This window comes from Zonotrichia albicollis, chromosome 9, assembly GCF_047830755.1.
Source record: "Zonotrichia albicollis isolate bZonAlb1 chromosome 9, bZonAlb1.hap1, whole genome shotgun sequence".
In the NCBI taxonomy this organism is placed as follows: Eukaryota; Metazoa; Chordata; class Aves; order Passeriformes; family Passerellidae; genus Zonotrichia; species Zonotrichia albicollis.
In genome coordinates, this window is record NC_133827.1 from 18,058,118 (window position 1) to 18,083,177 (window position 25,060).

At 44.8% G+C, this 25,060-nt stretch overlaps 1 protein-coding gene across 7 annotated transcripts; it reads left to right on the forward strand.

Moving 5' to 3' along the window:
* Positions 1-781: 781 nt before the first annotated feature.
* On the forward strand, positions 782-23,613 carry KLHL24 (kelch like family member 24). Of its 7 annotated transcripts, XM_074546765.1 has the most exons (9): positions 782-818; positions 915-1,017; positions 4,332-4,426; positions 7,730-8,717; positions 13,553-13,737; positions 14,613-14,731; positions 15,804-15,992; positions 16,390-16,578; positions 17,710-23,613. In XM_074546765.1, the coding sequence occupies exons 4-9, from the start codon at positions 7,798-7,800 to the stop codon at positions 17,908-17,910; spliced, it is 1,803 nt and encodes a 600-aa protein (XP_074402866.1). In that variant the 5' UTR covers positions 782-818; positions 915-1,017; positions 4,332-4,426; positions 7,730-7,797; the 3' UTR covers positions 17,911-23,613. The 7 variants fall into 7 exon arrangements, with proteins under 7 accessions (XP_074402866.1, XP_074402870.1, XP_074402871.1 ...); XM_074546766.1 differs by lacking the exons at positions 782-818; positions 915-1,017 and adding an exon at positions 1,314-1,452; XM_074546764.1 differs by lacking the exons at positions 782-818; positions 915-1,017 and adding an exon at positions 2,011-2,152.
* Positions 23,614-25,060: the final 1,447 nt, after the last annotated feature.

Genomic DNA, 25,060 nt, shown 5'->3' on the forward strand with positions numbered 1-25,060 from the left:
TCCCTTCAGAATAGCTGCTTCCAGCCAGTGCAGAGGTATCTTGATCCTGTTTTGATTTTTTCCTTCCTCTGACTCATTCCTTTAATCCCAGTTATGTTTTCTCAAGTGAACTGTACATACTCATATTGACCCCAAGAGTTACAGACTCAAAGAACTGGGGCAGACAAGAGGATATAAAGGATAAGAAATCTATTTTAAGCAAAACATTTTCTAAGGTCATATACTTTTAGATTTAATGTCTTTATAACAAGTAAGAGTCCAGGTTATTAATATTTCCTACAATCAGTGGGTGAAACACATTACTGCAACAGACAGTATTCTATGAGGTGAACTTGCTGCTGATTTTCTCTTTGCAGTTTTTGTTGTTTGGGGTCCTTCTTGCTTTTCCAGGCAGAGGATGAGAAATGGACTGAAGGCTCTCACTTCTAATGAAGTCAAGCAGTTCTGAGTTTTAGCTCTGCAGGAAAATATTTGAAGGTTTCAATTGTTAAAGATCTGTGTGAAAACCATTTACATACCAAAATCAATTGACATTTTCAGTTTATTTTCAGAACTCAGCCTTTTAAATTTTAATTAACAATTCAAACTGTTTCGCAAAGCTGCAATTTACCTGACCCCAGGAGAAATCAGAGCTTGTTTAGCCTATGAAAATCTGAGCCTGGTTTGCTCTGGGGGGGGTCAGCCCTGGAGTCCTGAGCACACTCTGCTCCTCTTCAGGTTTCAGTGGCAGAGCACAGGGGCTGCTGGCAGGAGCACACGGCTGGGTGCGCGTCCTGGGAACATCCTGGGCTCAGAACGCTGCGGAGATTCACCCAAAGGTAAAGATCTGTAATGCCTGGGACTGATACCCAACATTTGGGAGAGCAAAGTAGGGGGGAGCTAACAGAATTGTATTTTTTCCTTTCCCTTGGCAGTAAGGGGCCGGAGGGGGAGGTCATCCTTCTAGGAAGGAGAGCAGAGCCAGTTACCTGCCCACATCAGCTGCACGGCGTTGCATAAGGCCTCGTTTAGTAGCAGGTAATGATCTTAATTTAAGCATGCACGTCCCTGCCCTCGCCTCGCTGCTCTGCATTATGGGCTCGTGAGTTTGCTTATGCTAAAGGGCAGAACAAAAATAAATTTCCATACTCCCAGGCATGTTCCATCAGCCTGTGTTGGAGCATGGGCCAGTGTCCAAATACTTCGGATATGAAGTGAATTTGGGCTCCAGGACAGGCTCAGACCTGCTCATGAAATTGCAGGGCGATGACACCAGGGTCCTGCTTTTATATTTGCAGTTGACTGGCTGCCACCACTGGGACCCCCAGCTGTGACAGCAGAGCTCTCTTTTAATGTCCTGGCTTAAAGATGACCTTGGCTTTCCGTGGTCAGCAGGGACAGAACACTCTGTTTTGTGTTACTGTTGAAGAGGAACTGGAAATTCTGAATTAACTGGGTGGAGCCGTAGCTCAGGTAGACAAAGATTCTATCTTGGTTAATTTTTTTCATGTAATGATTTTTGTTTTGGTCATGTAGGCTGAACACCCACCCCAAGACAGGGTGTTGTTTTCAGTCTGGGAGCCGGCTCTTGCTGGAGAGCTTCAGAAGGGCTTCCCAGAGCCGGCACAAAGGACTGTCCTGCTGGAAGGTGCCCTCCCGATGCCACCGCTTGCTGCGGTGCACCTGAAGCTTTTGCCTGCTCACAGGGTGGGGTGGGTCGGGTGTATTTGTGGGGTACGTGGGGTGTGCTCCCCCTGCCCCGCAAAGGAACGGCGATGGCAAGAGCTGGCAGCGACGGCGGCTGCTGCCACCCACCGCTGCTGCTGCCATCCATCGCTCTCCCGTCCCCGCCGTTTGTCCCGGCTGCTCGCGGGGCGCTGAGGGCCGGCGGGCAGCGGGGCCGTGTCCGGGCGGGGCGGCAGAACTACAGCTCCCAGGGCCGCGCGGAGCGGTGACATCATGTGCGGTGCCTCGGAGGTCACATGCCCCGCCAGCCCCTTTGTTTTGAGCGGCGCTGGCAGCGCGACCGGCGGCGGAGAGGCCCGAGCGCGCTGCACCGCTCCGGATCGCACCGCTCTGCTCCGCGCCCACCGCCCGGCCCGACCGACCCCGACCCCGGCCCCGGCGGCGGCGGCTCCTGCGGGGCGCAGCGCGGCAGGGCGCGCTCCCGGCTGTGAGTGCGGGGCGGCGGGCGCGCTCCCGGCTCTGAGGGCGAGGGTGCGGTGCCGCACGGCGGGCCGGCAGCCCCCGGGGAAGGCGCGGAGGGCACTGCGAGACAGCCGGGGCGCGGGACAGCCGGGGCGCGGGGTAGGCCGGCACCGTTAGTCGCCGCGGAGGGGACAGCGCGGCCGGGACTCTGCTGGCAGCGCGCGGCGGCGGTGCCACGTTGGGGTAGGGCTGTGGGCAGCGGCGGAGCCCCGAGGCCCGCGGTGGTGCGTGCCCTGCGGTGTGCGGTGCTGCTGCTGTTGTTGTTGTTGCTGTTATTGTTGTTGTTATTGTTGTTGGTGGTGTTGGTGGTGTTGTTGATCCCCCGGCAGTGCTGGCGGGCGCTGCGCTCCCGGCCCGGCAGGCAGAGCGGGCGGGGGGCGGTCGGAGCCCCCATGGCCGCTCCCTGCCGCGGGTCCGCGCGAGCCCCCCGAGCCCCCCGCGACCGCGGATTGGCCGCGCGGGCGGGCGGGGGCGGGGCCGCGGGCGCGGATTGGCCGGGGCGCGGGGGGGCTGCGGCGGGGCCCGGGGTGAAGGTGAGCTGGAGGGCGGGCCGGGAGGAGCCATTTTGTGCCGCCGCCTCCGGCCGCGCTTCCCGGGCCTGGGCTCGGTTTCGGTGCCGCGCTGTTCCCTGCGGCGGCGGCTCCCGCAGGCTCCCTGCCCGGCCCTGCCGCGGCTGGGCGCGGGCGGGTCCGTTCTGCAGCTTTCCCCGCCGCGCTCCCGGTCGCTCGGGCGGCCGGGCCGTGCTCCAGCCCGGCGGGCGCTGCCCCTGTCGGATGTGCTGGCATCTGGCTGAACCCCGGAGCCCTGGGAACACTGTGGCCGGGGCTCAGGGTCGGGTTTGGTTCAGCGAAATCTGAATCACGTGCAAGAACGCCAGCGAAGCCAAAGGGGAAGGATTGGAACTTTTTCACTGTTTCTTCCCCAAACATGAATAATACTACGCAGTGTGCTTTTTCTGTACTTCTTTCTCAATTTAAGTTGGTTTTTTCCCCTGTGAGGGACCTTTTCGTTTACAAAACGGTACATAAAGGGTTCTGCAGTTTCAAGGTGTCCCTTTTCAATGCTTGTGTTTGTTTTGTTTTACTTAATAATCGTGACTCTCATGTCCAAATCAGTTCCTGTTTTTTGCTGGGTGACTTTTGAGGCCACTTAAGGCATTTTTGTGTGTGTCACTAACTTGGATTACTATTGAATTTTGACATTCTTTTTTAGAAATCAAGGGAGTGTCCTGCATTAGAATAAAAAACTTCTGCAGTTGAGCTCTTATCATGTCAATCAGTTCGATCATAGTCAATACTAGTTAATCAGTATTCTTAAAGACTTCGTCTTAGACATTCCAATCCTCAGTATCCCTTGTAAAACAAGAATTTTTATTAAAAAAAAATCTTTAAAACCAACATTTTTGGTCTTTTTCACTCCACAAAGAAAGATGAAGGAAGGCAAAATGTTGCGTTTGTTGTTTTTTTTTTTTTTCTTGTCAGAGGGAAAGGTTACGCTCTTTTTTCCCCACGCCCTCTTCCTTTCCAAACAAGAAGAGCATGTGCGGTGCTTCCGTCCAGGGTTGCGGGGGGATTTGTTCTCCCTGGCTCTGGGGGTCTGTTCCCGCTCTTCCTCGGGGTTTGTTCTCCCTGGCTCTGAGGGTCTGTTACCTCTGCCCCTCGGGGTTCGTTCTCCCCTGCTTTTCAGGGTCTGTTCTCCCCGGCCTCTCGGGGTCTGTTCTCTCCGGCCCCTCAGGGGTCTGTTCTCCCCTGCCCCTCGGGGGTCTGTTCCCCCGGCCTCTCGGGGGTCTGTTCCATCTGCCCCTCGGGGTTCGTTCTCCTGCCTCTCAGGGGTCTCTCCTCCCCTGTTTCGGGATCTGTTCTCCCCGGCCTCTCGGGGGTCTATTCCCCCTCGGCCTCTCGGGAGTTGTTCTCTCTGCCTCTCGGTAACCGCGCACCTGAGGCGTCGCCACCGCCTTATCTCCCATCACAAAACCAACCTGAGCTGCAGTTCCCAGGCCTGGCACGAAAACACCGTTCCATGCTGGGTTTCGGTTCTGGGGGGTGCTCGCGTTATGTGCGGGGTGCTGTGCTCACGGTGGCAGCACCCGGGACCATCCGGTGCTGCCGGCTCGGCCCTTGCAGCGCCTCCCTCTCCCCTCACAGGCGGTCAGCGCTCCGGCCTCGCCAGGTGCGGGCAGCGGCGGGCAAAGGCTGGACATCGCCTCCCTGGCAGCTGCAGGAACCCAGCGCAGCCTCAGGTACTCGAAGCTCACCCCGAGGGCACACCTGGGGACGGGGTGTCGCTGGAGGGCCTGGCCCGGAGCTCCGGGACACGCGGGAACCCGGCTGTGGCACTGGTGAGGGTGAGGGGAGAGGGGAAACGCACACCGGGGGCTGCAGGACGGGAAGGAATTCAGTGCAGCATAACAGTGTTTTATGTAAGGGGATTCACTGATAGAAGGTGTCAGGGTGAACGTGTTACAGACTACTTCTGGCAGCGTGTGAATTGGGCCTGTAGGGTATTTCTGAGGAGCAGCTTGTGTACACAAGCTTACAGATGGTGTAGGTGAAGGAAATAGAGGAACCTGAACTCGTGGTGAACCCAGCTTAGCTCAGAAATACGTGTGTGTGTGAGGTAACATCCATGTCAGAGCCATGTCTGTGTTTGGAAATAGTTTGTAAAACCTGTTGAGTATACATGTGATTTGTTTTTCTTTTCTAGTTTTTCAAACTAAACTAAATGCTTAAGATCCTTCTTGACCCTTGCTCAGACAAGCAATCCAGTGCATATTGTATTATTTTTTGATTTTTGATCAAATAATTCCCAGGGGGAAAAAAAACCCTGTATTTTTCTTTTGCTTTGTTTAAACTGAAGAGATCTGAGTGTTAAATTCTGTGAATGACTGGTGTTTTACAGTGCAGGGTCTGTAGGCAGATAAGGCACCTCTGCATCCAGGAGAGGTGCAGACAGGTCTGTCCTGCTGTGTTTCCCCCCTTTGCAGATATCCAGCTCAGCCTCAGGCACAGGCTCCCCTCTGCCTTTCCCACTTTGGCAGCTGGAAGGTGACATTTCAAAACTGCTAGAGCAAGATTTGCAGGAAGGCAACACGTAAATGTGATAGAGCTGAGCATGTGACACTGTTACTGATAGGCTTGTGAAATTGTTTTGCTGAAGCAAACCTGCAGAAGTAATTAGCTGGGCAGAAATTGGAGGAAAGTACATTTAAAAACAGTACGTTCTGCACTGGAGTGGAGTTCTTTCTCCTTTTTAGTATCTTATTTGTGATTTTAGAATATTTATCCCCTTGAGTAGTTTTTACTCAGGATTTTTTTTTTCATTCTCCCATTGCATTAAACCATGAGGACATTAAAAATAAAAATCATTTGCTGACCACTAATTTTGTGATGTTCCAAGCATAAAGAAGACATTGCTTCCTTCAGTGAGGAGTTGTAGCCCAGAGCCCTTGTTTCTGGTTATTAATGATTGCATAATACAGTGCTGTCTTAACTTCTCACATAATGAGAAAGATATAATCTTGAAGAATTTTTCCTTAGTTGCTGTGTTTTGCCCCCTCATGCAACATCAGGGTCTTGTTTTTCATTTCAGGCTGTCTTTGGAGAAGGTCCATTAGCTTTTGTGAAATTCATCTGATTTAAATCTGTGATGCTGGAATTGAGCCTTTTGTGTTTATATTTATATTTGCATTGTTATATTTCCCTTTGCTGCTTTGTTTCTGCCACTTCCTCATGCGAGTAGTACCTGGTTAGTTGCAGCTGAAGTTCAGTGCAGGATTTTGGCAGCTGGGGGTGGTTGGTGGTGTTGTTTTGTATCGGCTGTGTCATTCCAGGGTGAGGTGGTTGTGCAATCCGTGGGATAGAATGTCAGCTACAGATCAGATTGTCCATTTGTGCCTCGTTAGTCGCTCTGAAGCAATCAGTTATTAGATAGGCTCGTTGCAACAGCGTTTTTCAGGCATCACTGTGACAACTGGTCCTATTTTAAGTCAAATTAAAACTAATATTTTGTAGGGTAAATGAGCCCCAGACCAAGAATCTACCTTGTAAATTTGTGTAAAAAATTTTATTGGGAGAGGGATAGTTTTAGAACCTCTTTTCTCAATGAGTGAAGGGACAGCCTGCATTCTTTCCTTGCTGTTTGCTCAGATGGTGCCTTTTAAAGGTGCTGTGTAAAAAGGCTGTTTAAAAAAAGCACGTTCATTGTGTTCTATATTAAGTGGTGACGTGGCCAGTCTGGGATTGGGTAATTGCAGCTCTGAGGATGGGAGCTCCTCAGGAAATGAAGTTGCCGTGAGGAGTTGGTGTTTCCTGACTGTGGATTCAGGGAAACTGAATAAAATCTTGGGAGGCATGAAAAAAATTTCCATGAACTTAAAAATAATTCAGTTTGTGGCCTTGTGGACATACGAATAAATATTACAAGCATTTGGAATTGTGCCAATGCCGGGCCCAAGAGGGTGCTTTGCCAGCCTTTTGCTACCTCAGTATGTCCTGGTGTACATTCCTCCAGGTCATTTTTAAGGTCAGGAGAGGCAAAAAGCCCAGTTGTGGTAGATTGATTGCTCTCACTAACTCTTACGTGCATTGTTTGCAAAGTCAGCTGCATTTTCTTCACCTACACACTTTAATATTGGCACATGCTCAGGTTTGAGTATTTGATTTCTGCAACTTCAGTGCTCTGATAGTGTGAGTGTGTGTTTGCATGCTGGGAGGAACCTTTACACTTGTACTTGAAACTGGAAGGTGTTCAAGAAAAAGCTTCTGCTAATAATTCTTTGCCAGTAGTGCTTTGGAGACGGAAAATTTTGCTGTACTCAGCAAGTTGCCCTTTGTTCATGTTTCCAGTAATTTTACACAAAAAATGTATTTCATCTTTCATTCTGTTTTGTGTGCCAGCAGTTTACAATAATTTTTAATCAAGTCATAGATTATCAGTGAACTAATTTTTAGATGTTAGGAGGGAGCAGGTAAAATCTTATGGTCAAGGTTACTTGTTGAGATCAGAGGTTGTTATTTAACTCTAGTGTTATAAGATTTCAGTATGATAGACTTTATAATGAAAATGAGTGGTTAGTCAAATAAATTTTTGCTTTTAAAATTTCAGTCTCCTCCCCATCCCCTTTTTGGCTAGTGCTGTTATATTAGTACTTTGGAGGCTCCAGCTGAAATGAGGATCACACTGAAAAAAGGGAAAAGTTGAAGCTCTTGACCATTATTCAGGACATTTTTGGCTTCTGTTAGCCAGGTGATCTGCTGGAGCTGAGATCTTGAGAGTTTTTATCTTGCACAGCAATGCAGTACCAGCCATTCTGGGACATTCAGAAATTGCCCACAATGTCCCAGACAGCTCTTTTCTGGCTATGTTCTGCATTTAACACCTGGCAGTGCTGCACTGCCCTGGGCAAGGTGCGCCCTGATTTGCCCTGTGCCACCTCCAAGAAAGATCACCCGTTCTTAGAGTGAGCAAACAAGTATCGTGTCTAATGCCTGTGATGCAGCTCAGAGTGTGTCAGACTGAACACTGAGGTGTTTTAATTTTTCAGCCCGTTGCACCTAGAAGGAGAAGCTCTGCAAGTTTTTCTCAATGACTCTATAGCCAACTGATGTAACAATGGTACTAATATTGGGACGCAGACTGAACAGAGAGGAGAGCGGGATACGAGATTCCCCTGCAACCAAGCGGAAAGTCTTTGAAATGGACCCAAAGTCCTTGTCAGGCCCTGAGTTTTTCGACTTCTCCTCGGGATCATCCCACGCAGAGAGCATTCTCCAGATCTTCAATGAATTCCGCGACAGCCGCCTGTTCACGGACGTCATCATCTGCGTGGAGGGCCGCGAGTTCCCGTGCCATCGCGCCGTGCTCTCGGCCTGCAGCAGCTACTTCAGAGCCATGTTCTGCAACGACCACAGGGAGAGCAGGGAGATGCTGGTGGAGATCAACGGCATCTTCGCCGAGGCCATGGACTGCTTTCTGCAGTACGTGTACACGGGCAAGGTGAAGATCACCACGGAGAACGTGCAGTACCTGTTCGAAACGTCGAGCCTGTTCCAGATCAGCGTCCTGCGCGACGCCTGCGCCAAGTTCCTGGAGGAGCAGCTGGATCCCTGCAACTGCCTGGGCATCCAGCGCTTCGCTGACACGCACTCGCTCAAAACGCTCTTCACCAAGTGCCGCAACTTCGCGCTGCAGACCTTCGAGGACGTGTCCCAGCACGAGGAGTTCCTGGAGCTGGGCAAGGACGAGCTGATCGATTACATCTGCAGCGACGAGCTGGTGATCAGCAAGGAGGAGCTGGTGTTCGAGGCCGTCATGCGCTGGGTGTACCGCGCCGTGGAGCTGCGCCGGCCCGTGCTCCACGAGCTGCTGACGCACGTCAGGCTCCCCCTCCTGCACCCCAACTACTTTGTTCAGACTGTGGAAGTGGACCAGCTGATTCAGAATTCCCCAGAGTGCTATCAGCTGCTGCACGAAGCCCGGAGGTACCACATCCTTGGGAACGAGATGATGTCTCCCAGAACTAGGCCACGCAGGTAAGGGAATTCTTTTAACCCTTTTTTCTGCAGAAGGACATAATTTGATTTACTGATGTTTGATATATGCATGCCTGGAGGAAAGCCTCTTGCAGATTATTTTACTTTGCTAAACTCTGGAGCTGCTGCAGTGACACTTTTGTACTTCCGCACGTGCATGAAGCTCACATGTCTGAGGATGTGCATAAATGGGTGTTTTTACACAGAGCACTTTGTTGCTCTGAAAAAAGGTAAGTGAAGTTATATTACCTTGCAAGTAAAATACTTTCTTAAGGTTAATGTTTACTAGGGGAGATCTTCAGTTACTTCATACAGTAGCAGTGTCTTCAAGAGAGCTTACTGTGCTGTGGCAGGAAAACCACTCCATTTCCCCAGCTTTCTATTTGTAACAAAGTCATGTAAACGTACAGTTCACCGCAAAGGATGTGGATGGGGTATTATGTTTTCAGAGCATTTCCTTGCTACATCACAAATATTTTACAGATGGAGTAGCACATGTATTTGTAATAGACAGCAGAGCAACAGGTTGTTAACTGTAAATAATCCAAATATTGTATTTTTAAAGAATCATGAAACAGTTCCTGAAGTATTTTGTGCTCATTCAGTGACATTTTAATAATTCACAATTGCTGCTGCTTAATAATGTGTTACACAAATAGGTGACTGAGGTTGCAAGAAGAAATGAGGAAGAGTCCATTAGTGGCATTTATGAGCAATGGCTATTATGATTTTTTTTTTCCTGAAAAATATTGTCCCTGCCTCATGTCAACGATAGTAGAGATGATAGTTCATGGTTAAGTCCAGCTGATTTGAGCCGTTTTTTATAAAACTGTATGTTACATTAAGGTGATGCAATGATGGTCTAGACAGATTGTATTAGGAGTTACTCCTCTTTGTTTACTCTTGCTCATATGTGGTTGCTCTACTGTGACTCTGCAGGGAACCTTTATTTTTTTGGCGGGTGTTAAAGGCTTGCTTAAGGGGAAAAATAAACAACTTGGCAGTGTTTGCCCCATTAGTGGCTTTCCAGTCCTCAGTCCTGCCATGAGAGCAGAAATTCATGCTGAAGTCCCTGAGCCTTGCTCCCCCCCAGGCTTTCTGGGCTGTGCACTACCCTGGGAGGCCCTGGCATGGGAATTGCTGCAGTGCTTGCTCCTGGCCTGGAGGGAGGGAGCAGGGGAGCTCAGACAGCTGGAGGGGCTGCGAGCTGCAGTGTTTGTTTGGTTTGGTGTTTGTTCTGCTTTTCTTACTCACTTGGCAAGAAGGCAAATACACTCAGGAGTTCTGTCAGTGTGGGGGATGTATGTGCTTGAAATTCTGAATAACCCAGAGTGGGGTTCTGATGAAGTACCTTGCTTAATACAGGTGATTTCTGAAAATGGGGGGGTTTGTTGGTTTTACTGCTGAGTTTATTAAACTGCAGTGCGAGTTTGAGTAGGTAGGAACAAGAGAAGTAATTTACAAAGAGAAAAACTGGCTGGCATCCCAGCAGGAATTTTTTCCCCTTTTCTATATTACATTCATGGAATAGTTCTTTGTCATTTGTTTCTGTTGTCTGTTTGTTTCCGTTGCCTATAGCAAAAAGGGATCATATTTTGAAATGGTTGCCAGGTCCCCCTTCCCCCATGTTTTCATCAGCCTTTTCTGGGCATTTTGGGGGGCAATGGAGAGCTCTTTTCTTTTTTCTTGCCTTCCTCCAGTATCTTTTCTATATAGACTGTTTCTAAAAGGAGACAGGCTGCAGGATAAAAAATTCCCACCCCAATGCTTTTAGTGAAACTTTGGGATATAAATTGTGATCATTGTATGGATATGGATGCACCTGTGGGTGAAATGTGTTCTGCATGTTTTTTCAAAGAGCAGACTACATTGCAATTCAGTTTGATTTTTTTTTTATTTTTGAAGCCAGTGAAGAGTTACCTGGCAATTTAAGAGTTGAATAAGAGTTTCCAGTGTGGCATAACTGTTGTCTTTGCCACTGAGGCATCCTGGGCAAATGCAGGTCTTTCTGAGCCAGCCTTTCAGTTGTGGACTTGCAACAGTGACATCTTGAGGCTGTGCTGTCCCTGCTGCTGTGACCCAGCAGCTCTGCAGGCTGAGGGCAGGCGGTGAGCAGGGACACTCCCATACCCCAAACTGGGTGTGCTTTGTGTTAGCTTCAGGCTGTCATCAAAGCTGCCCTTGGGCTGCCTGGTACCTGTACCTGAATGTGCTCTTTAACCAGAAATTAGGGTGTTCACACATTTGAACATGTCCTTTTTGGTTGCCTTTGGAAAGCTTTAATGGTGTTCCTTCTTTTTCCCACTTGGAGATGGGATTCTATTTCACTTTGCATTTTCTCTGCTACCTCATTTACTACCCAAAATTGTTTTAAACAGCAAGGAAGAAAAAAGTAATGATTTACCAGAATTTCTGTAGTTGGTTTGAATTTCTAAAATTTGTTTTCTGAACTTACCATGGTTTTGAATGTGATCTGTTTGAGCTACCCCAAGTTCTTCTGTCCAGCTCATGCTGTGCTGGTCGTGTTTTCACCTCAAGAGGTGTGTGTGGAGCTCAGGACTGTGGAAAGCCTGCCCTTGGGAATGCATGCAATTGTGTGGCACTGTTGCTTGTCTTCCACTCCTTCACTTCTGTTTAATGCCCCTGTTCTTGGTGGGATGCTGTCTCCTCAATGGTTACAGCCTGTTTTAAACTGTGTTGCTTTGCTCACACTGTTGCATCTGAGGGCTACAAGAAGGGCTTCCTGTACTGCTGGTTGAGGTCACAGCTTTTTCTAACCTTCATTTAAATATAGCCTTAGTTCTTTTCTGGAATTAGCCTTTGCCTGGATGTTCTTTTTGTGTATTCCTACCACATTTTACTTTTTTTAAAAGCGGGTGTGCACTCTGTCATTTGAAAACAAAAATTTGGAACTAACTATAAAACCTGCACAGTGCGAGACTCGTTCAAGAAAATACAATGGAGAACATTTCTCTTACCTGAAGAAAGAATCTGGTCATATAGGTCCTAAAATGTTAGGAAATTTTTTTGTTCTCTTTGGATTTGAAATACTGTGCTAAATGAATATTTTCTTGAAAAACCCCATTTCATAAAAAGCTCTCTCTGAGCAAAGTTGTTTGGTTCATTTAGTTTTAAACCAAGTATTGATAATCTGTCACAATCATCCTTTCAGTGAGTGAATGGAGGCCTCAATTCTAACCTAGAAAGTAATGCACAGGCAAACCTCTTTGTACACAATTAGCTGGTGTCTTTGGGCTTGCTTCTAGGGCAAATTATGAGATGAGTGTCTTGCTTTTAGGGAAGTTCTTTTCCTGGGTACTGCTTTGTTGGCACAGGAAGTTCTCCTTACCCTTTGAGAGATTCTTTTCAGAGTTGTTCCTCAAAAAAGCAAAAACCAGTAAACAGTAAATGCATAGAAACCAGGAAGGAGCGTGAGTGCAAAGCTGAGCAGCTGCCAAGAGTTTCTTCTGGCAAGTTCAGGTGTGTAAGTGCCATTCCTCAGACATACTCATTGTTCCCATCCTGTAGGATGTTAGCATTTAGCATTGCCTTTGCCTCTTTACAGTATTCTGGGTAAAAACATGTATGGAGTATTTCAATTTGGTGTGTGGTGACAAGGAGAGAGAAGGGCTCACGAGTTTTATTCATGATGTCTCAACACAGGGAAAGCCTCATCAGGATTTATAGGTGAATATGTGCCTAAGTTCATGTTGGGAACTTGAGGGACAGATTGTGTAACTTTTACCTCAAATCCAGTCATAAATATTTTCTTTATTTTTGAGAGAAGACTGTGGTACTCAGCAATGGCATGAATGTCTGCTCAATGAGATACCTGTTCGCAGTGGGACCACAGTACAAAGCACAACACAACAAAAAGGCTCATCAGAAAATAAATCAATCTTACATTCAGTTTTGCTTAACTGACAGCAATCCTTGAAATAACTGTGTCAGTGCAAAGTGCTTGAATTTTAAAATGCTCTGGAAAGAAAGTTTGACAAATGCTGACTAGAAATCAAAAGTCTGAGAGGGGGAATAAAGGTGGTCACAGTTTGATTTGCATGTTAAACATAGTTGGTTGATTCCCTACCTTCAAATGTACATTAAGTTCTGTTGATAAGTGTTGTTGCTGTTGTGAATATAGAATATGTATAGTGCAGAAGCATCTGGTTATTAGAACAATAATCAGTGTGTGTGGAATAGAACTTAACAGTCTGTATGGGTACATTGCAATCTGTCTAATGCCTGATTTATTCCCACTGAATTGTAGTTTTTGTCACTGCAGGAGGAAACATTAACATTTTGCTGTACATTGGCTCTAAGGATTTTTGGTTTTCCTCATTTTAGTGACTACACTCCTTCTGCTTTTAAACACTTGGAAATTTATGTGCTGTAAAGTATTATTACTTTTGTAAAGCTCAGGAGGGGGAATGAAGACTGATGTCATTGTGGAATAGAGTGTTCATCTCATTATCTCTGGCCTGGCTTGAACTCTGTTTCTGATCTACATGTACAGTGAAAGGAAAAATATTATTATAGTAAGAGCTTTCTATGTTATTTAATGACACGGTTTTTACACAGAACATTGTGCAGTGCAGCTCCAGCACTTACACAGGACTCCTGTCAGTGTGGTAACCTGCTGTGTAATGAGACAGCTGGAAACAGTGAAAACCTGTTTGCTACTCTTTCTTCTATTTTCTTTTTTCATTGTTGTTATGAAATTAAAGCTAAATAGTATTTTTTTCTGATTTTCAACGAGTTTTGAAGACAATGTTGTTTGGCCTCCATGTACTAATAAATATCCCCTACATCTTAATTTTCTGTGTTCACTTTTTTAGATCAACTGGTTATTCTGAGGTGATAGTTGTGGTTGGAGGCTGTGAACGAGTTGGAGGCTTTAATTTGCCCTACACAGAGTGCTATGATCCTGTGACAGGAGAGTGGAAGTCACTGGCCAAACTTCCAGAGTTTACCAAGTCTGAGTATGCCGTGTGTGCTCTGCGGAATGATATCCTTGTTTCAGGTGAATAATCATAAACTATTCACGAGTTCTTTCTTTGCTTGGTTGGTTTTCCTTGTGTCCTGTTGGTGGGATGTGTTTGTTTTGGTTTGCTTTTTAAGTGGTGTGGCAGATCTTTGTACTGTGAACTTCCAGAAGCTCAGCTGAAAGTCACTTGCTGCTGTGAACACAGCCCCAGCACAGTCTTACTGTAAACAAAAGTGTTTTCTGGAGTTCTTGTTTGGCATGAATCTGCAGTTTTTTACAGCTGATTCCAGGACATCAATTGTGTTTAAAGAGACCAGCTAAAGGCTTTGAAATACAGCAGGAGCCTGTGTGCAGCAACAGCTGGGAAAACTACAGATAAAAAATCCCAAGCAGGCTTCTGCCAGCAGCACATTCAGGCCTTTAGCAAGGGGAAATGACAGGTGCAGCTGGTGGTTCAGCCAGCAGGCTGTGTGTTGGTTTAACCAGAGCAGTTTCTCCTCAGGTGTGTGTGCCTGTGTCATTGGAACAGAGTGAGGAGCCAGGGAGATGCTCACAGAGCAGAGGGGGTGGGAGGGATGTGCACAGGCAGGGCATTTCTGGGGGTCTCATCCAGGCCTCAGCACTACAGGAAATCTGAAGGGCTTGGGCAGAAGCCATTAAAATGCATTCCAGCTTCAGGGAACAATATGGTGTGATCTCAGCGTTATGGGAAAGTGTGAGGAAAGCAACTTACTGTGTGATTTTATCTTTGAAATCCATTGCAAATTACTTATTGAGTGTAATGTATAAATACTGGTAGATTCTTATTACATCCCAAAAGGGGATGTAAAGTTTTCACTGCCCACTCTAGGAGAGGCATGTTAATAGTTAGCATTGTCCATTCAATATTTGGCATATGTTTCATTTTAAAGGTGGAAGAATCAATAGCCGGGATGTCTGGATTTATAACTCTCAACTTAACATTTGGATCAGAGTTGCCTCCTTAAATAAAGGCAGATGGAGACATAAAATGGCTGTTCTTCTGGGTAAAGTAAGAGAAGTATACCTTAATTTTTTTATAGTGGCAATGTTTGCTGTATATAAGGAAACAGAGGAGAAAATACTTAAGTATTACTTTGTATTTCATATAAAATAATTTAAAAATATTTTTATATGTTCAAATAAAATATTTCAAACAATTAGGCTCTTTATCAGTCAGACACTAGCCAAGGACATGAAAATCATATTACTGCTCATCTATTTTTTTGGGGTTTTGTTTTTTCATCACTGAAGTGGCTTATTTCAAAGAAGCAGTTTTTTGGGAAGCAGAGAAGCATCTGGGCATCTGGATTTGCCTGTGCTTCAAAATGCTGTCTAACAGTTTATATTGTTATTAGCAGAAACTGATAGTGCTCTGAATGTCAGCAATTTTATTTAATGGTTTCTGTTGAAATTAAGCAAACACATGTCATGTGGAAATGGGAGGTTTTGCTATGTTTTGAAGGCAAGTATGCCTGACCATAAAACCACTAGTTGGGGCTCCCTTACTGAAATCTAGACAAGATGTGCATGTGGTGTCACTTGATCTTCTTAGAGATGAAACGTGCAGCTAAGCAAGCAGAGGGAAGAAGGTAATCACAAATAATGAGGAGCTCTGCTTCCTAAATATGAAAGAAGAGACAAGAAAGTAGAGTTTACAAACTGAGAGGAAGAAATACTTCAGTAAGCAAGTAGGGAAAAAGCAAAATGCCAGAAATGCAAAGGTAAACTCAGATGGGTGTTTGCTGCTGTTGTTGAATGTTATCTAAAAAAAGAGAAATACAGAGGAATGCCTTTTCTAACAAATGCTATTCAAAGAGGAAGTTTCTACTGCAGTATTAATAATAGTGTGCTTTGGCATGTGTTTGCAGTGTCATTCCACATGTGACTGAATGGAGCTCTCCAGGGAGTCTTTACCTGTTATTTTCAGACCAAATTCTTCTCCTCCTCCTGTGTATAAATAAGAAATGTGAGCAATGTGTCCCTTGACAAAGCCAGCAGATCAGCTTTCTATTCATTCAGTGTGCTATTTAATGCAGTAGCTGCTGCAGACACTAGCTGATGTGCTGTCCCCCCATGTGCAGGTGTACGTGGTGGGAGGATACGATGGGCAGAACCGCCTGAGCAGCGTGGAGTGCTACGACTCCTTCTCCAACCGCTGGACTGAGGTGGCTCCCCTGAAGGAGGCTGTGAGCTCCCCAGCTGTCACCAGCTGTGTGGGCAAACTCTTTGTCATCGGGGGTGGCCCTGATGACAACACCTGTTCCGACAAGGTCAGTTGGCTCTCTTGGGTTGCATCATCTGTCCACAGCAAACTGGATTTAAACCAGGTCCTGCAGGAGATCTGCTTGAGCTGTTTTGTGCTGGATGGAGTGTGGAGTTATTCTAATAGAAAAAATACAGAGTAGAAAATGCTAATTGAGCAGTACACTGTTACTGTGGTCTTTCTCATGGATACATTGCATTTGTCATTGGCTTCACAAGTTCTGTGAATTGATAAGTGGGAGTGTTTGGAAAACAATGTCAAATATTGCTCGTATGTATAAATTATTGATTTATGGAGTTTGGGAAGGCACTGCTGCCTTGTCTCTCCTTGTGTGACCTGTGTGGGCATGCCAGGCTGTTCCTCCAGCTGGGCTCTCAGTCTGAAAGACCTGTTCCTGTTTCCAGGTTCAGTCTTATGATCCCGATACCAATTGCTGGTTGCTCCGTGCCACCATCCCCATTGCCAAGAGATGCATCACGGCCGTGTCCCTCAACAACCTGATCTACGTGGCTGGAGGGCTCACCAAAGCCATTTACTGCTATGACCCCATTGAGGACTACTGGATGCATGTACAGAATACATTCAGCAGACAGGTAATTACCAATCAAAAACCCAAAGACAGCTGAAAGGTGCTTTTTGGCATTGTTATCTTGGCGTTAAATAAGCATACATTTGCTTAACCATAATAGAATCACATCTCTGATTCCATTCTTGCTTTAACTCTTCCTCTTGTAACTCAAAACATCACAGAAGAGAGGAAGTTTCTAAACCAGTAGCTCTTCAGCTGGCTCTTAAGCAGTCCAGGCTTTGCTTGAGAGCTGCTGCTGTTGGAGAATAGTGTAGTGAATGATGATTTCATTGTATAGACATTACATTCTGTTGTATGTTGTCATTTAGAAGGGAGTAATTTCCTTATAATTGATTAAAGCCTTGCAGTGTGACAGGAAGTACTGAAGGCTGTTTTTACAGTGTGAAAAAGCCCCACTGTGCAGCACAGAAAGTGTCTGACCTGAGCAGTGAGAGCTCTCTCATTCCCAGTGGGACACTGAGCAGGATTTGAATGAGTCTGCTCAGTAATGAAGTGTGTGTGCAGCAGTTACATTTCCCCATGTTTTAAAAATACCAGTCACATATTCTGTAGTATTACCTAAGAGAAATTTGTTCTTTTTTCCCCAGCCTTCCCTCTGTTCCTCTGTTTTAATCTGTGTTCTCTATTTAACTGAGTATTTTTTCCATGCCTGCTTTTGAGGAAGAAATAAAATCCTATCTCTGTTTCAAGTAAGACACAGCATTGTCTTTTCTTGTGCACTGTTTTTAGTCGTGCCTTTTTCCTCTCCACATTTACATCCCTCTTCATTATCTGTTGCTCCTCTAAGGTGCTTCTCCTTTTTCCCATTCTTTGCATTAATAGTACCTACAGTGGTCCCTCTTCTGAAAACCTTTGTTCTCTCCTCCTTTCCCTATCTCAGATCTTTCAGTGGTAAGTACAGTGTTCCATTGTTCTCTTTGTCTGAGCTCCATGTAGTAAAGGCTTGGAGCTGAAATAGACCTGTGCTGCTGCTTTCCCTAATTTCTGTGCTTTGTGCACTGGCCCTTTTAGGAGGGAACATTGTAGGCCAGGCTGTTTACAGAAGGCAGAGTGCTGCCCTCCTGCATGGGGGCAGACACAAATCAAATCTTGCTTTTTAAATAACCATGTGTTCCCTTGTGTTTTCTTGCAACAGGAGAATTGCGGCATGTCTGTGTGTAATGGAAAAATCTATATCCTTGGTGGAAGACGGGAAAATGGTGAAGCCACAGACACTATTCTTTGTTATGACCCTGCCACAGGCATTATCACAGGAGTAGCAGCCATGCCCAGGCCAGTATCGTATCATGGCTGTGTCACCATTCATAGATATAATGAAAAAGGCTTTAAACTGTAACTTTTCTTTTCTTGAAAAAAGAAGAAGAATGAATCCAGTGGTCTGCTGCAAGACAGGCTTTTTAAAGATTCCTGAAGTGGGAATTCCCTGCCTAAGTGTCATATGAAAATTCTATCCAGTGCCTTTAGAAAAAGGGTTAATTTAACTTACCAAACAAGTCTACAAACCTATCCAGTAAGCAGAGTTCAGTTATATCTGCTGTGGGCTCTGATATGAGAGCAGGACAGTGGTCAGCAAGTTTGCCTTGTGTGTCATTAGTAATTGGAAAGCTTTTGGGGAAAGTGCCTTCAGCATCTGTGCCTGTGTTTTTAAAAGCAATATCTTCAAGGTGTTTCCAGTTCTACTAATGGGAAAAATGCATAGGCAAGTAAATCCCAAAGAGTCATCCTGGATCATTACCTGCAATTTAAAAAGCTCAATTATAATTCATATGCATCATTCTTAAAACCAACTAGATTTTTTTTGTCACATCATGCATGGGTTGAAATTAAAAAAAACAACGCAAAAAGCCAAAGCAAAACCAAAACACCAACAAAACAAGCTACATTGGACAAATAAGAGAATCTCTGAGAAATGCTTTCTTCTGAAGGACAAACTGGCTGTTTGGTGAGCCACTACAACACAACTGCTGTGATGCCTGTATACATCAACCCTGTGGAACTTACTCATAGTGCTCATAAATGTCCAGCAGAGAAGTACAAGGCTACGTGACATGGAAAAGCAGTGGGTTCAGGCATGCACCTGTGAGGCAAAGTTTGAATCACAGTTTTTACCTTTTTGAATAGTATGGGTGAAGGCTGAGAGTTACTGGGTTCACTCTTTGCTCACTGCAATGTCTAAACTATTTAGGAAATAAAGGGATGTTGAACTCTGCATTCTCACAGTTTTCTGAATCATGTTATAAATTCCCTGGTGATAGAGGTGGGGACTTGAGTTTGTGCCCTACAGGTTATAAATTGTTTTTTGGGTGTCTCATCTGCAGAGATGGCAGAGTATCCAGCAAGTATTTCTTGGCCTTTCTTCAGACAATCACTTACTGGAGCACAGTTAAACTACTGCATAAGCTGCTTGGCCACAGATAAAGAAATTGTGGAAAGGTTCCTCCTTTCACCAGAAAAATATCTGTGGCCCTGTCCATGTAGCCATATGAGGTGTTTTGGGTAATTCTGAAGCCTAGGAAACACCTGCATTTTGATGCACCACCATTACTGGGTTGAGGTTTTTTCAGTAAAGGTATTTTTTTAAGTCCTGCCTAGATTTCTGTACTAGGATTCCTTATTTCCAGTACACAGTTGTACAGGTGAGGCACAAAGTTCATAAAAACTGAAATAGCACTTGGGAGTTGGAAAATGAATAGGATTGTCTGTGTACCAATTTCCTGTAAATCACCAAAAACCTCAGGAACTGCCTTCCAGAGGAATTCTGAGGACAGCAGCCAGTAAGGAAATTGGTCAGTGCCAGGGCAGAAAAACCCCATAAAACCCCTGCAGAGCCAGCCCTGGCCTCGGGGTTCTGGTCTCTGTGCTTGCTCAGGAGGGTGAAAACAAGCACCATCTCTGGAACGTTGTTTGTTCCACTGGACTTTCCTCATCTGTTTTCCCCGAGTATTTCTTCATGAGATGGAAATTCTGACCCTCAGTGAAGCTATGCCAAACTGGGAGTCACCATTTTCAGTAACATGGTCATGAGTTTTAAAGAGCACTGGGAGCTGCACTGTGGGATGCATTAACTTGTAACCTCAGGAAAGGACAAATTTCAGTTTCTGGCTGAATACCAAACACTGCTTTTGATATGGTAAGAATACTGATAAAATACAAATCATTGCATATCAGTGATGTAATCAGGAGGTCAGTCCCTGAGCATTCACATTGCCCTAAAAAGAAAATCCATTGATATAATGTAAGACTAATGAATCAGATAAATTAATCCTTTTCTAAGTTTCATCTGTTTTGCTCACCAAGTTTTACTCTGAAATGGCAATTTCAGCCTCTGTGAATAGGGGTTGTTGATTGCAATGGTAATTGCCCTGTAACTGACTGTATGTACTAACAGCATATATAGCTTGTGCCATTGTTGTAAATAAAAATGACAAAGACTATAGGAGCACTTCATTACAGGTGCAATTTGAAAAATACCCTCCTTTCCTTTGATTTCCTCTTGTTTGTATTCAGACTTGTAATGTTGTCATGCTCTACTGTTTTTAAACAGTGCTCATTCTGTAGGTATAGAACAGTGTCATTTAATCTGTGTTTATAATACTGCACTACTCTGTAAATAATAAGATACTGCTTTCCAAGGTTTTTAAGACTAATTTTATCGTTTAGTTGTCTTTTCTTATCAATTTATGTACTGTTACTGTTACCTGTTTTTGAAAATGACAGTGTTTAATGAAGCAGTAAATGTAGAAATGTAGATGCAGAAAACTTCTGCTTACAGTTCTTCAGAATGTGTGTCAAAGCTGAGCAGTTACAGGTGTGGAGCACTGCTAAATGGCAGTTACTTAAGCAACGATTTCTTTAAAACAGGCAGTGAGTTTTTCTTCTTGCTTGTTTACTCTGTAAATAATTTGCACTTATGGCCTTCTCTCTTACAACAGTTATTTTTAGATATACTAGGAAAGAACAATTTGACCTTGATTTAATGACAATGTGCCATATTTCTAGAAGGATGCATTAATTTGGAAGTTGCATTCCTGAGCCACTTGTTCTCCAATGCATTTCACTTAAGTAGAGATGGATTCAAAGATTTAACCTCTCACTCTTATGCATATCTAGATGCTTGCAGTTTATGGGCTTGAGCAGCAAGTTGGTTTTAGTTTTTCCTTTGTCTCAGCTAGGATAGAAAATCATTAATGTCGTCTACTATAATCAAATTATTTCCATCATAAATGGTAGTAGCTCTAGGGCACCTGCACAAAGATGTAACTTCAGTCCAACCATACATATGAGGGCTCAAACATCTCCAAGTCACACCTAAAAAATAAATTCTAAAAATTATCTTTACTCTGCTAAACAGAAATGAGTAAATATTTTTCTTCTCTGTTTTGATGTCCACTTCTGTTCTTAGCAGTGTGATGTTAATTGAAAAGACAGTTGATGCTTTCTTGCATCAGGCTTCTGGAAGGTTCTGAATCACTTACTGATCAGTGCAGCCTGTAGCCCTTGGCTGAAGCATTCCCCCTTTACAGCCATCAGCCACAGAACACTGCCTGCTCATCTGGTAGTTGTAGCTGTAGACTCCTTCCTTGGGAGTGGTTCAGCAGGCACAATCTGTGGAATCTCTTCCATTTTATGCTGTGTGTCTGGGGGATTGGGCACTGTGCTTCCCCTCCAGCACCAAGGGGTCCAGACTGTACTGGTATTTTTTTCTTTTGACTGGCACCAATGCAGTTCTCATCAAAGGTAGCTTTGTTTGTATTCTGCTGAAGCAGAGATGTTCATGCAGATTATGTTGATATGGACCCTTATCATAATTTAGTGAAGCTTTTTAGCATTGTTAACATGGCAAAGTTTTGAGAGAGGCTGATGGCGGAGGAGGAGGAAATGCTCACCTGGACAGAGATTCAGAGGAAGCTTTGGTCACCTGTGCCTGAGAGCAAGGATGCTGCTGCCTGTTCAGTTCTTCCTCAGACAGCTGAGTTCCCCTCATTCTCCCAGGCAGACACTTTGTCCTGTTTGTGTTTGCCTTGCTGCACGGACAGGACAAGCAGCACTCCCTGCCTGTGACTCCACGTTTCCCCCTGCCCGAGGCACAGGGGTGCTGCTCAGCAGAGCCCGGGCTGAGGCCAGCCCTGGAGAGCAGGGACAAGAGAAAAGCATTGGAGCAGGCTCAGAGGTGGCAGGAGGACACCCAGCGTGGTTGGGGGTTCAGTTTGGCTGGGCTTGCTGAAACCAGGGTGTCGTAAGTTTGCAATTCCAGATGCTGAAACTCAGGTGGTAAAAATGGTTCATATTTGTCAATTCACTGAACTCAGCTGGAGTAGTAAAGATGCAGACACAGCAATGGTGTGCTAGTGGCAATGCTCAGGAAAGCCAGGGCTTTGTTTTTCTGAATTGCCCAAATAGCAAGTTGCTGTGGGGTTCTTTTTTACCACTGAAGAGGGCAAAACCCAATTCAAGAGCATTAAGAATCTCACAGGACTTGATCATTGTGAGGCACAATGAATATTTTCATCTGAATGTAGTCTTATGTACACAAGAAATGACAAATGAAATGATTTGTTGTGCCTGGTTAAGGAAATCTGAGCACCATATACTCAGAAAAGGAGCCTAGAGGGTTTGTAAGCAGAAACCTGCTATCTGGTTGGGGGCTGAGCAATGCTTTGGGTTTTGTAATATATGTTTAGCATACAAGTTTCCTCAGTGTGGAATTATTTCAGATGGCATTAATTAAAGTGGAACACGATTGTGTAACCAGCAGCCTCCCACCAGGCCCAAGCCAGCTGTGACTGTTCCCTGCTCGCTGCCTTTGTGTCACACACAAGTTCATGAAAACATTACTGTCTAAGAACTGTAAGCTGTTTGCAGGAATATTCCTTTTGTCCTACTGTAGAGATCCAGTCAATGCTAGTGTGTTTATGTGTGCACATCTGTATGTGAATTATTTTGTGATCATTCTCTGATAAAGGCCCTGTGTACAACTTGTTAACAGTGTAATTAGGGCTTAGTTTGTATGATTAGCTCCAAAGAAAATACTGTGTGATAATTTTGAAAATACCTGTGCCTTGAATTCACCTGTATTTTTATCTGTTGTGAAGAAGAGCTTGGATTACTCCTCCCAGTTTGTTATCTTTATTATGATTGTTCTGACTGTCCAGACTGTTAATGTCCTCCTAGGAGAAATAAATCTTGCCATTCATTAATTAGCACAGTTAAACTTCTTGTTTAGAACATGCCTAGAATGCTTCCATTATTACAGTGCTATGGCAGATTTCATCTAGAGAAATCAGCATTTGTTTTTTTCTATTTTTTGTTTCCAGCAACGCCTCAATGACAAAGGACTGAGTTTAGTCTTTGACTTCCTGTCCTTAACATGTGCAGTTTCTTGTATTAGTCAGTAGCCTCTGTGATATTTCTGAACTCTCCAAAGTCATCAACCTCTTGTTCAAGATACAAAATATGAAGCAATAATATGGTGCAGCATGGCAATAAGCAAATCAAGAGACTTGAATGTAATGTACTGTTACTAATTTCATCTGTGTAAATGCTGGACCTATGAGTCATTCTCCTTTTGGTGCACCTGTAGCACTTTGGAGTTGGATTAATAGGAACTACTTGGCCATGGAAAGAGAGTTTACCTCCTGAACTGTTACTCATGATATTTTCGCCTGAAATCATATTTTCATTTTCCTTTTTTTGCTGAGGAAAACAGCAGTTCTTGTTATTCCTTGCCAGTTCCTTTATTTACTGAAACATAAAAGCTGTAGTTCCACGGAGAGCTGATCTTGCCCTCAGGAACAGCCTGGTGCAGCACAAATGACATTTGAGCAGGAAAGCTCAGACCACTTACTGTGTGCCAGAGTCGATGTAACAGATCTCACATATAACATTAAGGTCTTCAGATTGTGCTGACAGTAGAAAAGTGATTTTGTAATGTAGCACAATTGCAGTAACACCTGTTATATTTAAATATACTTCTTGCATAATTCTTTGAAAGTTTTTTAAAGTTCAGTGTATCTAATAAACATTTGCCTTTTGAATAGTTGACTGTGGTTTATTTAGTTTATGAGAAGTTCCAGGGTGGGGCTGGGTGGTACAAGGAGGAAACTCCCTGCTGCTGTTTTGGGCCGTGTATCTTGTTGGATTCTGCCCCTTGTGCAGCCTCTCTCCTTTGATCTGTTCTCCTGCCTCCCAGTCGAGGTGTTTTCCCTGCTCATATTCCTGTCCTACCAAGGGGAATAAGGCAAGCTGGGGGCTGCACACAACAGTAAACTTGAAAGAAAACTGGAAAAAGTAAACAGCAGGAGGTGGGATGTGAGATATTGGTTAATCCTGGGTATTGTGAATGGACTCAGAAGGCAAAACCAGCATAGGAAACTGGGAAAAGGTGACAAAACATTGGGAAGGTCACTAACAAAACATGGCTTGGAAATAATCCTGTAGGTTTATTCTCCTAAAATCAGAGGCTTGGCCATCTCAAGATGCCACACACACATGGCAGGGCAGGGGCAAGGCCTGGTAGAGCCAGCTGAAAACGTGGCAGGCCAGCTGCAGCTCTAGTGAGGCCAGGCTCAGGTACAGCCACACACTGGCTCTTGCTGCAGTGCCAAAAGCAACTTCCAGTCTAGTTCAGTGCTTGCAGAAGCTCAGCTTACTGGAATTGGAAAGAAAATGCAAGGGAATCCCTGCAGACTGCAAAGCAACAGAAAGATTTTTGAGAGCTGAAAAGCCCACCTTATAAGTCTTAAATGCAGTCAACTGGTGGCAGTATTCTTAAGAACAGCTTCTTCCTCTTTCCATTAAGCAGAAATAAGGAAGAAAATAAAATTGAACTACATTACAGTCATTCCTGGTTAGAAGGATACTAATTTGAGTTTTAAGAACAGTCTCCATTGCCATACTTCACATCTGTTGCTTGGCAGAAAGGAAGGCCAGTAGTGGCAGAAAGGATAGTAGTGATCCTGAAATGAGCAGAAAAGAGGACCTTAGCAGCTAAGCTTTGAACATTCAGCACGGACTTGCTAATCAGAGGCCTCATCAATAAGTTTGCCAATCCATGAGTGAACAGGATGTAAATTTGTGCTGGTTCAGGGCTCACTCACTGCATGAAGCATGAGACTGCCACAGACCATAGCACTGATGGCATTAGCTGCACCCACAGAGGTACTGCAGCCTGGCCAGAGCCAAACACAAACCACGGCATTAACTACACTCATTGCACTGGTTTAGCTCTGATTTGAGAATATGCAGTATGATGAGCACTAAATATGGTATAAGGGTTTTTTGAAGCCTATCTAAGGGTAGACCAGGGCTCCCATCCTGGCCCATGCTGTGAGTTCCTGCTATCCTGCACCTCAGTCACCCCAAGACTCCTTTCTTGGGTCTTTCCTTTTGCTAATCATAGAATCACAGAATCCATTAGGCTGAAAAGACCTCAGAGTCCAACCTATGACTCAACATCACCTTGACAACTAGACCGCAGCACTAAGTGC